The sequence below is a fragment of the Drosophila subpulchrella genome, chromosome 3R (assembly GCF_014743375.2).
Source record: "Drosophila subpulchrella strain 33 F10 #4 breed RU33 chromosome 3R, RU_Dsub_v1.1 Primary Assembly, whole genome shotgun sequence".
NCBI lineage: Eukaryota > Metazoa > Arthropoda > Insecta > Diptera > Drosophilidae > Drosophila > Drosophila subpulchrella.
In genome coordinates, this window is record NC_050609.1 from 435,453 (window position 1) to 447,794 (window position 12,342).

Genomic DNA, 12,342 nt, shown 5'->3' on the forward strand with positions numbered 1-12,342 from the left:
TGTACACTTTGGGGGGAAATGTAAGCTTTTAGCTTGATTATGGGACTAGAATTTAAAAAGAGTATCATATAACCTTCGTTGAATTTAAGTATAATATTGAATACCTTTACGTAATCGTTTTTAGCTTCAAGGATACTTCTGACATTTAAAACTCTCAGCAATTCTGTAGCAATTAAAGTGCGGCCGTGTTTCCGTTACTTTGAAGCCGCGCTTTAGCACTAATTACATTTCATATAATGCCCCTTAAACCGTTTTTTCATAGCCTACTTAACAGCGCTTACAAAGTTGCCCGAGCCGAGAATAGTTTTCCCACCCACCCGACCAACTATTACAACACCCACTCACCCACCGACCTTTCTCTCGACATTTAAATGACTCGCCGTTTTAATGCGTTTTCACTATCTTTTTTTTTTTTCTCATTGTGCATAATGTGCACGTGTGTGCATTTATAATTCATAAAATCATTACATTAAGCTAAGGACGAGCGGCAAAGTGTCGTGTCCCGTCTCCCGTCTCCCTCTCTCGTCTAGTGCCGTCTCCCTCTCGCCACTCGGGCGGTCCCTTTCTATTTGCGGAACGTGTGCATAAACCACAGAATGTCGCCTGCAATAAACTTGGCGTCTTTTAATGCCACCCACCGCCCACACGAGAGCAGCCATGGATCCACATGCACAGGAAAACCTATTCTGTATTTTATTTTAGGGTAAAAAGATAGATCAAAAGGTTTTAGCTTAGGATTATTTAAATTATAAGATAAGATATTTTAAATATTTAAAATATGTAAAGAATATGAACAAAATATTATATAAGTTATGTTTATTTTATATTTATTGTGCCAGAATGTAGTATCAGATATTTTAAACAACTAAACTTTGAACTAAATATTTTATATTTGATCTTATGTTTATTTAGATATTTAAAACATATTAAGGTTTTATTATTCTTAGTGTTTGGTCTTGTCAAGTATTTGCAAATAAAATATTTAATTAATTCATTCATTTGTGCAACATTGAATTTTATACGGTTTAAATTTTGTTTTTTATTTAAGATTATTTATACAGTTTCAGTTTTTTTTACAGTGTGCTACATGGCTGCAGTTTCATTTGGCAAAGTGTCTCCCAAATGGAGGGCTGCTCTCACTCTGAGCTGATTTGAGCTGAGACAGACAGTCGTGGGGCAGCCTCTGAATTAGTGGGGGTGGGTTGGGGATGGAAACAGGGACACCATCTATGCACCCCCAAAATACCACCCACCATCCCCAGCACAAATTGCATGAATAATTCCCTTTTAAATTGTGCAACTACACGCACCTAACCGAAAGCCAAAATCCAAAATCCAGCCACACGCAGGCCCAGAAAATAAAGTAAGCAGACAGAAAACATACGCCAAACTCCCCTTGCTGAAAACACTTTCATGGATGCAATGCAAATTGTTTGTGTTTTTCCGCCGTCTGTATTTGAAATTTAGTCTTTCCCTTTCTACGGATTCTCCGCTGGAGAATGGCGCCAAATTAGTTGCAATTTAAATGCAAGAATTACAAACTTTTGCACGCCTTTCCCGCTGGCTGTCATTAAACTAAGCATTTCATTCGGGATTTCCCATTCGCTGCAAGAACTTTTAGTTGTTTCCGCGGCAATTAAGTTCGAGCAACTGTTGCAGACAGATAAAAATTAAACCTGAACTTAATTTAAACTGCATTTTATTGCAAATATCCTTCGTTAGCTTAATTTAATTTTAATTAGATTTTATAGGGAAAAATCAATGAGCATTACATTTAAAGAGTAGTGGAAAGGCTCTTGATAATGTATTGAATAATTTGTTTTTAAAAATTATTATTATTTGTGATTATTATGTTTTAAGGAAAGGCAATGTATAAATCTAAAATATAAAACAATATTTGAAAGTCATCTGTTTAAAATAATTTAAGATAGTCTTTAAATTTAAAATATAAGTAAATCTTTAAGTCTCTCGTATAAATAAAATTCAATTTAAAGCAATTTAAATTTGCTAAGATTTAAAAGAATCCAGTGACTGTTGTTTAAATTTTAAATATAAATAAGTATCGAAAGCAATTAAATAGCCATGAAGTTAAGTACCGGTGTTACGTATAAATCTCATTATAAGATTACTTCCACTATTACATCAATCTGTGCCCTTTTTTTATGCCAATTCAATTGGAGTTGCGTCACGCATACGCCGTGTGGCACACATCATTGAGACTTTCATTAAGCGTAAAGTGCACACACGACCAACAACCAACACCTCCCGACACCGCAGCAAGTGTCAACCGTGTGCTGCATGTGATCCACCCAGATCCTTCTGCTCCTGCTCCTGCTCCTCCACCCATTAACCCCTTATAGCCCCGCATGTTCCTGCTCCTGTAAGCCAGCATAGCAATTGACATTTTACAAAATAAACGAATTCATTTGCACAAAAGGCTGCCGCAGAAAGTGGGATGAGTGCTGGAGGAGGATAAAGCAGCTGGCTGGCAGGACGAACAATGTGCTGCATTGTATGCAGAGTGGTTTCGGTGGCTGGGTTGGTTTTGATGTGGGGTAGCCTTTCACTTTTCCAGCACCCCTGTGATGATGATGCAATCACATGTTGCCAACATGCGAAAGGTGTACATAATAATTTAGCAGCCAAAGGAGGATGTTCCTGCTGCTATTGCATCTGCTCCTGATGCTTCTGATGCTTCGGAGGCTGCTTTTCCAACCCCATTGTTTTCAAGGCAATGCCCAAAATGGGTTTGGCGGTTGCAAAGTCAAGCAGCTTTCCGTTTTCCATTTTCCTTTTTTCCTTTTCCACTTTCCATTTTCCACCCTTGCCGAACCACATGCCACATTCCCCCCATTTCAACCATTCTCCCAGCCAGGCCAAGGCGCATTAACGTTTGTAATTGCAGCTTGTCTCTGACGCAGAAGGGGATTCGTTCAACTGATATGCCTCCTCCTTCTTCTTCTGCTGCTGTTGCATACCCTACACCCCGCTGTTATCCTTCAGGCAGCCACTTAAAACAATATAATCTCCATTAAAAAGCCTTTTTGACATTGCACACAGTCAGGCAGGCAGACAGATAGTCAACTAGAATGGGGGTGGGTTAACGATAGAGGGGTTTCACTGTACAGCATCGATTGCACAACATAATGAGTGGGACGCCTGCCTGCTGCAGTTGTTAGTGGGGATTTGTGCCAGCGGAGGACAAACTGTGGGCGCCATGTGCTAATTGTAATTGAGATGCGAATGCGCAAGTGGAAATGGTTACACTTGGCAAAGTGTCATTGGTTATTGGGAAAGAATATTCTCACTGGGTATGAGATACCTTCATTTTGCACCTTTTTTTAAGGATGATATCCTTGTACTTAACATTTTTTTGTTACTCCTAAGTATATATGACTGACATTTTAATATATACATTAATCTAAATATTTTTATTTCTTCTTAATGGAAATGTATGAAATATATGGTTTACTGAGCATTAGTTATACCTCCACTCTATTATCTATACTATCCTTATAAATTATTCAGATAACTTTCAACATATTAATTTCTCAAAATGATTAAATTAAAAATTATTAGTATATATAAATTAAAATATTAAAGTTTGTAGACTCAACTTTTAAATATTACAAATAAAAATAAATATTAACAAGTGATTTTTGAGTAAATAGTTGATAATGAATCCCCTCTTTTTCGCAGTGCACCTAATCCAAATTGGTAGAACGGCATATGCAGGTGGATCTGTGAATGTGGCACACTCCTCGAGAGACCCTCAGCCTAATCACCTGGCATCATCACGGTTCTCCACGCAAAGCATGTCAGGACTTGACTTGCGGTCTCGAGAACGGATTGCAATCGATTGAGTAGTTTCCACCACTCGAATCCGAAATGGATTACATAACTTGAGCACTTGTATGCGGATCACAGTTCTCTTAAAGGCTTGGCTTAAAATTGCAACATTTAAAACAACAATTTCAGCAACAACGATGGCGGGTATAATGAAAAAAAGGAAAAATTAAAATGCGTAATCACTCATACGTCATGTGGAACAACACACAGTGTGCAAGAAGAGAAAACTGGAAACTTCATTAAACTGCCATATGAGGCAAAATGAATTAACGACATAATAATGCCCGGCTCCCATACGTCCGACGGATTCGACTTCCATATTCCGGGAAATTCGTTCCGTTAATGGAAAGAGCGTTTTTGCATGCGGTCGGGCACAGCGCAACAAAAAATGGAAAAAAAATGGTAGGTGGAAAGCGTAATAATTGATTTCTCCTGATTGTTAATGGAGTTAATGGAGCTGTCCACGTCCAATGTCAGTAACTCTTCCCTGTGTGCATGGAGTTTAAGGAACTTTAACATTTTTCCTGCAAATTGCACTTAAAGTTTATGCAAAATTGAAAATCTATGTGTTTTTGCAAACACTTTCATGGAAAACTTTGCACAACTTGAGACGGCTATATCTCCACTACTTATGCTTCGAACGCACAAAGTGTAAACTTTCAATGCCTGACTGCAGTTATTAATTGTAATTTGAAATTCTATAAATCTACAACAATTGCACAGCAACAACAATGTTATATAAGCCATCGTCAACATTTTCCCTCTAGCATTTTGTAGATATTCTATAGCAAATTGTTATTTTTGGGCAATCACAAACACACGGACAAACTTTGCAAGCATAACTTGAAAATTCAGAGTTTATGCAGTGGACTTGGTATAGGAAATACAAAAGCTAAAACTAATTAATCAATTAAATATTTTTTGGACTATATATGAAATTTTTTAATATATATCAAATATTTTGTTTGATCTCTTATAATCCTATCAGGCTTTCTTAATATTTTCAATGCATAAACTGTCAGTTTGCCACTGTTTTTGCAACCCATTCCTTATTTTTCCATCTCTCAACTATATGGGGTTTTCCCCCAACTCATCGCGTTTCGTTTAAAGTTGCATGAGTCAGTTGTTGGGACTTCTGCAGTTGTTGTCGTTGTCGTTTTAGTTGCATTATAGTTGAAGTTGAAAGCCGAAGTTGCCGGAGCATTGGCAATAATAACATTTTGCGTGCTGGCATGCAATTGTTGTTAGTTCTCTCCTCGATGGCTCTTCTGTGCATTAGATATATATGAAAAACAGGAAAATTTACTGACACAAACAGTTGGTTTTCATGGCTTTCCATGGTGTAGTAATGCATTCTCGACTAGGTAATGCTAGATTCATGTATGCCCTGTAATTGTTACTTGGGGAGCTCTAAATATGTTTATCTTGGGGAATAGAAAAAGGGAATATATATATAGAGGTTCTTTAAACTATTTAACATCCATGTTGTAACAAGGGCAAATCCTTTTGGTTCTCCTAACCTAATATGCCTCATAATTCAAAATGTAGAGCAGCAAAGCACGCAAAATAATCGAAATGAAAATTTGAAATTATAAATTGCATGAATATTATTATTCCTTAGTCTGGCGCAATGGAGCTGACAAGTTAGGATGACTACTCCCCTTGTCACCCAACAATCTATTATTATTATTACTATTCAGACACATACTCAAAGGCATTTGGCAAGCTCGAAAATTTGCTATTTACGAGCTGAGATCCTTTGAATACAAAGAGAATTGTAAGATAAACAAAGATTAATGGCTGTACAATGTACATACAAACATACAACAGGGAGAGTGAGTTTTATTGGGGATGTTGATGAGATGTGTGTGCCACAATTTACACTAATTACAGTTTTTGTCACTGCACACTGGGCGAAATAAACGATTAGTGTGCAGGATATTAAGAACTCCGGAGACTTACTAAAATTCCGATTAATATTTCGGTTAAAATATTGATACAAAAATATTACAATATTGAAGGCACACATTTGAAATGATACGGAATGAAAGAAAGAACATTATTTCTAAAGATTATTCATTCGCAAGATGTATTGCAAAGACTTTCAAAATATTACTCATACGCCATGTAACCCATTTTAAATGTTTATTTAGCACATCTTAGATAACTACAATTTCCTTCATATTTTGCCAACAAATAACCTTAAATAAGGTGGAGAAATGCAAGACTAATAAAAAAGATAACAACCTGTTCAAAAATTACTCATACCCTTGTTGTACTGCATAGCTCATATATGCTAAATATTACTCATACGCCATGTAAACTCTTTTTAGTGTTAATATTGCATCTGGAAACCTTCAATTTCCTTTATATTTCGCTATTTCACCATGTTGTGAGTGATATGTGAGCGCACTTACCTCCGACACTGGAGCCATTCTGCTGCGAGTAGAGATTCTGTTGGGCCGTCTGCGGCTGCGGTTGGTACAGCTGTGGGCCCTGCGGCGGCGGGGGACCGGCACGGGTGGCGCCCGGGGGCACCAGAACGGGGGCGGGGCTAACCAGACGCATGGGCGTCCCGGTGCGGGGTCCTCCCATCAGCAAGGAGCCCGTGTGATCGAGGAAGGCCGGGATGACCTGCAGCACACGCCAGCAGCACACGGTATTTTACACGATTCGGATTTCGTTTTTGTACAGGGGTTAGAGTTTGGTTTTGTTGTTTGTTGGTTATGGAAGCGTGTTGTTGATGATGTATGTGTATAAAAAAGAGAAAAAAAAGAGAGACAGAGCATAAATATACAACGTTTCAGGTCCAATTAACTAGTTATAATTACAATTACAAGGGCAGCTTTACATTATACTACACTTTTTTAATTTACACATATGTATACAGGTAACTATGAAACTTATTTGTTTGGTTACAAATTTGTTTGTTTCAAAAACATTTATAACTTTATTCAATTATGGTTTCACTCAAACAATTTGTAGCTAGCCAATTATCGCGGAAAACGAATTTCAGTCTGATTATAATTAGTTTAACACTTGATAAGTTCCTTTAACGAATTTCATAGTTCCCAGAATTTAAATTTGAATAATTGCTGTTTAATGAAGTTAAGCTTAATGTTTTATTTAATTTAAAGCAAATGTAAGATCTATACTTTTTTATTTTATAAAAAGTATTTTTTAATCAAGAGGATTCCTCTACCTATTTTCTAAATAAACTCAAATCAAATGTACAATATATGTTTTATTATTTTATAATAATAAGAATTCGCAAATTTAAAAGATTCCTTCTGTTAACTACTTTCGTAGTGCCTAGCACTTTAGGTTGTTTGATTGTTCTTAAATGAAGTTAAAAGGTATTCGTAATTCAAATTCATGGGTTCGAATAACATTTAAGTTTAGGGATAATAACTTTAATTAGCAGCGCTGTTGCAGTGACCGCGAGTGTAATGCCTTTGTCACAATCAATTGACACCTGCCATATGTACACTTATGTGCATTTTTGAATGTAAAGTATAGGTACACTATATGCCCCATTGTTTCCGACAGCTAACTGTGCGGCATGACAATGGCTTGACTATACTGGCTATCCTGGGTACTGCTATATATCTCACCTGATACGGCTGATTCTCGGCACCCTGCTGCGAGGGGGTGAGGGGGCGGCGCGGCTGCGTTCCCTGTTGCGGAATCAAATTGCCCGGATACATGCCCCAGGGCGCTACGCCGTAGTACTGCGGCATCTGGGCAGCGGCAATCATGCCCATATAGGGGGCAGCCTCCTGGCCCGGATTGATGACGTAGGGCGTGGCCTGTTGGGCGGCATAGGCCGCATTTTGCGCCTGCTGGGCGGCCAGAAACTGTTGCGACGCGGCCGCCATCTGCATCTGTTGCTGCTGTTGTTGCTGCTGCTGTTGCTGCTGCTGCTGCGACTGTTGCAGCGACCCATTGGGCACGGGGGCAGCGCCCACCGCCGCTGCAGCACTCGCTGCCGATGTGGCAGCTGCTGCGGCTGCTGCTGCGGCCGCTGCATTTGTGGCAACTGCTGCAAGGCCCGGATTCTGCGAGCGGAACAGTTGCTGCGGGGGGAGAAGATCCAAAAGGGGGGGTGGTTAGTTACTTATCAGGTCATCGGTTTAATTGCAATCATTCAAAGAGATGGGAGAGTGCTTAAGGTGTAAGTACCTCGAGTTGCATGAATACCAGAATGTTATGCTGATTTAATTTCTAAAGTTTCTTTAATTCAAATCCAACAGAAAATCATTTTAAATGCTGTTGAAGCTTTCTCATCCTTACAAGAAATATATTAGAAAACTAAATGAATTTTACGATTTTTTTAATGGTTCTTAAAAATATTTCATACGACACGTATGTTCGTTTTAATTCAGTACTTATAAGTCAAATAAAAGCTCAGCTTTACCAATAATAATCCTCATACAATTTATATCCTCCGTTTTTTAAGTCTTTTACTTTTCCCTAACAACAAATCCCTATTTCCTTCGCTGTAATTATTGTTGCTATGGGATTTGTGTTGGCTTACATGAACCTCTGGCTTAATAAGCCGTCACTGTACGTCATATCAAGTAACCGCCCCGTTGCCATACGGAATTTTTCTCAAACGTAAAAACTCAACAGCATCCGCTCGTGTTTTTCTAGCACATTCACACACGTGTACGGGTAACATGATAAAGTGTTTTCAATTGGAAAATTAAATCAAATCCAATCAAATCGTATCAGCATGCAGTATGCAGAAAATAGAGTGGAATAACAAGGAGCTGGAAGAGGAAAACGCATGACTGAGTGTTTTGTTTTTCCATTTCCCCGTACATCTACATCTCCTCTTTTTATGCCTTGTCTTTTGCGATGTGGCTATATCATCACCAGGAGCAACAGCCACTCATGCGTTTCAGAAAAAACAGGAAAAGGGTAGAAACTACACCCACAAACTGCGTTTTAACGATAGAAAGTGTATGGAATATTTGCTTTTTTAGTAAAAATCTGGTTTATAATATTTAATATTTATTTGATTATTGTAATACCCAGACTGTACTTTACCTTAATAGAAACACAACTAAGATTGGTTACACCTTATAATGTCCCTCATTCCCAACATTTTCCATTCCCTTTGATGTAGCTAAGGAATTAATGCCTTTTCCCTTGGAATTCCTTGAATGTGGAATATTCCCCAGGAAAGTCAGATTGCAGACTGTACTTTGGCATAAATTTGCAGTCCCCCTGGACGCACCTGTTAGACGTACACGAGCAGCATAAGGATATATGCATAAGGACTTCAATGACTTTGCCAAGCTTTTCTGTACCCTCCCCCCCCCCCTTAAGAATACAGTACTCCCTCGTTTAAGTCTCCTGTCAATTGTTTACATGGCGAATTGAAGGGAAAACAAAGCGAATTTGAGGAAACCAACTGGGATAACATTAACATTAAGCCAAGAGCGGTGCAAAGGAAAAAGAAATCAATGTGAATTATTGATGAATGGTGCAGGGCAGAGGGCAACAGGAAAAATAAAACCAAGCCAAACTGAGGGGGGAAAAAGGGCAAATAAAACTGAAACGTGGCAGTAGCAAGATGGCAAAGTAAAATAATAATAACACGCAAAAGTTTTGGAAAACAACGGAACAGAGGAACACGAACTCGGGACACAAGGTTTCCACGCGAAATGTGAAAATGGGGAAATGCGGCGAAGGCGATAAAAAGCAAATATCATGGCCTGCATACTTTTGGGCGCGTGATGCGTGAGAACAGCACTCAGGATTCGGAATTCGGGATGATTCGGGGAGTCGGGGCGTCAGGATTGAGGATTCAGGACTCTCAGTGCGGCCCACGAGCATGAAATAATAATCAGAAGCCAAATAAGCGTTGAAATCTGAGCCATCGGTTGCCATGGCCCCCCAAAGTCGCCCCATCCTCCCGGTTGCCAGCTTCTTTTTCCACCTCCTCCCCTTTACGATTATTAAAACGAAATGGGAAAACAAAGGGAAAGTGTATGTAACTGGAGAAGGGACGACGAGCGGCTCGAAGAGAGTTGGAGAACTTATGTAATTTCACGCCCGTAAAGTATGCAATGCTTTGATTTAGTTGCCCAGTGACGTAAGTGCTGCGCCGCAAGGCCCCCCTTTTTCCTAAACACTGGAAGAAAAAGATAGCAAAGATTAAATTACAAAGGTTTTATTCCATCATTCACCAAAAGAGGTTTAAAGTGAATGGTTAGGAATAAGTAAATATTATTTTAAATCTTAATTTAAGCCTCTTGGAAATGTAATCTTTTTCCAGCTTAGCATTCTTTGAAAAACTCGTTATTAAAGCTTTCTTGGATGCGACTTTAATGGCCCTATAAGTTCACATTCCCACTAGCCACTGCAATACCCTGTGATTTATGCAAATGGCCGGGTCAGTGGCAAATTTACGATCCGCACATGACACACTCGAGTTATTGTCCTTAGGCTAACATTACTCAGGACAAGGGAATTATGGGAATTATGGGGCAAGGATTGGTAGTTCAAGACCAGCAGCGAATTGGCAACAAGTGAGAGAAGGGGAGGGAAGCCAACTGCGAAATTATGGAAAATACTGGCCAAGTTTCCCGGTGTCGTGTGGCTCCCGTTTCGCATTCTCTGATATTCTGGTTTTAAGAATTTTTTTCTGGCATTCCGAACCCTGCGCTCTGACATTTTTATTTCATTTCATTTGCACATTACAGGGCGGGCTGGGGGGAGCGTGCTTAATAAGCTCCCTGGTGTACAATTTTCAGCGCTCGACTCGTAATGGAAATTATAGCTGATGTCATACACAGGGGAAATGCCCTGACTGGGGTCGCCTTTCCACTATCTCCTACACTGAGAGAAAATTAATGAGACTCGCTGCAAATCGAAATTTTGAGAAATATTTGTAGATGTCAAGGAATAACAGGGAATGCCAAAAAAATATGCTAAACAAGAGAGCCACAGAAATCACTATGATTTTGTGGAATATAAAAATCTAAAGATGTGTCTAAAAGTATGCAATAATATATTTCCGATGGATTCATTCCGTCAGATGAATCCTTTTTCACAACAAACTGTTAGGCACTTTAACACGCCCTCATAACTCTACCTATCGTTAAAAAAATCTAACAAATTCCTAGAAAATATATGAAATTTTAACATAACTTATATAAGAGTCAAAAAGTATGCAACACTTCATTTTTAAATCTGAAGTTTTAAAGGTACATTTTGAAAGACGAAGCTTTCTTTTTTTACGGGATACTCTAAGAGACTTTTTAAATGAGATTATACATTCATAGCGATAACTAAAGGAACCCCAGGACCTTTTTCACTGTGTACCTCGCCTCTGCTCCTGTTTCAGTTTCAGTTCTGTGACGCCCTTCGAGTGAAAGTGAGTCAACTAACTGTGGCAATATGCCCGCCCACCAGCCCCACCCAACTTGTTGCAAGTGGGTCGCCAGAGGCGGGAGTTCACTGGAGTTGGGGGTGGCGGTGGCGGCTTTTAATGTTGCCTTCGGCTTCAGCCTGAGTGGATTAGTTAGTTGGGAGTAAGCAGGAGCAGCAGGTGGGGCGCACTCAGCTAGTTGATTTATAATTATGGCCGGGTAAAAACGCAAAAAAAAAATATAAGGTATGGTAAGGGTAGCAGGAAAACAGCAGTGGCAACAGAAACAGCAACAGCAGAAAGGCAAACAAAGCGCTCGAGGACCTGGGTAAACTGGCTAACTGCCTACCTCACCTTGTCTGCGGAAAAGCCGGAAAGTTTCAAGTGCCATATATACAAAGTTGTTCGGCTTGATTTGCTGCAATTGGAGTGTTTTCTGCTTCTATTTCGGTCTGTGTTTTCCCTTTTTCTGTTTTCTATTTTCCACCATTTGACATAGTTTTTTGTTGTTGCCAGTGACGGAAATTTCCTCAAGTGTGGATTGTGTTTCAGGGAAAACGGGGAGGAGGAGTTGGTATAATTATTTCAAATTAGTTTTCGCATTTTTGCTCTAGAATTTTGGCTTCCTTTCTGTGGTTGCTTTTGTGTGGATAATTGCAGTTTCATTAAATTAGCTTGAAGAATTTATAGTTAAATCCTTAAATCTGAGTAATATAAAAGTTCGTTTAAAATATTTTATACATTTAATTACTGTTTTTCCTGGAGCTGAAAAATCTGGTATCTCTACTGGCCACTTTATTTAGTTTCCTATTTTTCCAATTTCCTGTGCTCAACTTGAACTTCTTACTGGCTCACTTGAGATGACTGCCATTACTCACGCTCAATGTCTCCGAACGGATGACTCCACGCCATCCAGCTCCTTCGTCCTTTTTGCAGGACACTCATGAGTTGGCAACTACTTCAGCTGAGCTGCTGCGCTTTAATTAAATATCAATTACGCAGCCAACCCTCCGCACTAGCTCAAGCTGAAAAGCAATCAATTAAGTGTACTCCTCGAGGAAGTGTCCATTTCCCTTCCCCATTTTCTCGCCCCAAACCCCATCTTTTATTTT

General features: G+C 39.2%; 1 protein-coding gene across 9 annotated transcripts in view; it reads right to left on the minus strand.

Moving 5' to 3' along the window:
- The window catches only part of LOC119559875 (maternal protein pumilio), a 186,030-nt gene that overhangs the window by 6,672 nt on the left and 167,016 nt on the right, over nucleotides 1-12,342 (minus strand). For all 9 annotated transcript variants that reach the window (XM_037873018.1, XM_037873009.1, XM_037873035.1 and 6 more), the window contains 2 exons: nucleotides 7,464-7,925; nucleotides 6,267-6,483 (listed from right to left, as the gene is read on the minus strand). In XM_037873018.1, the coding sequence (XP_037728946.1) occupies nucleotides 6,267-6,483; nucleotides 7,464-7,925 (679 nt within the window). The remainder of the gene's footprint in view (nucleotides 1-6,266; nucleotides 6,484-7,463; nucleotides 7,926-12,342) is intronic.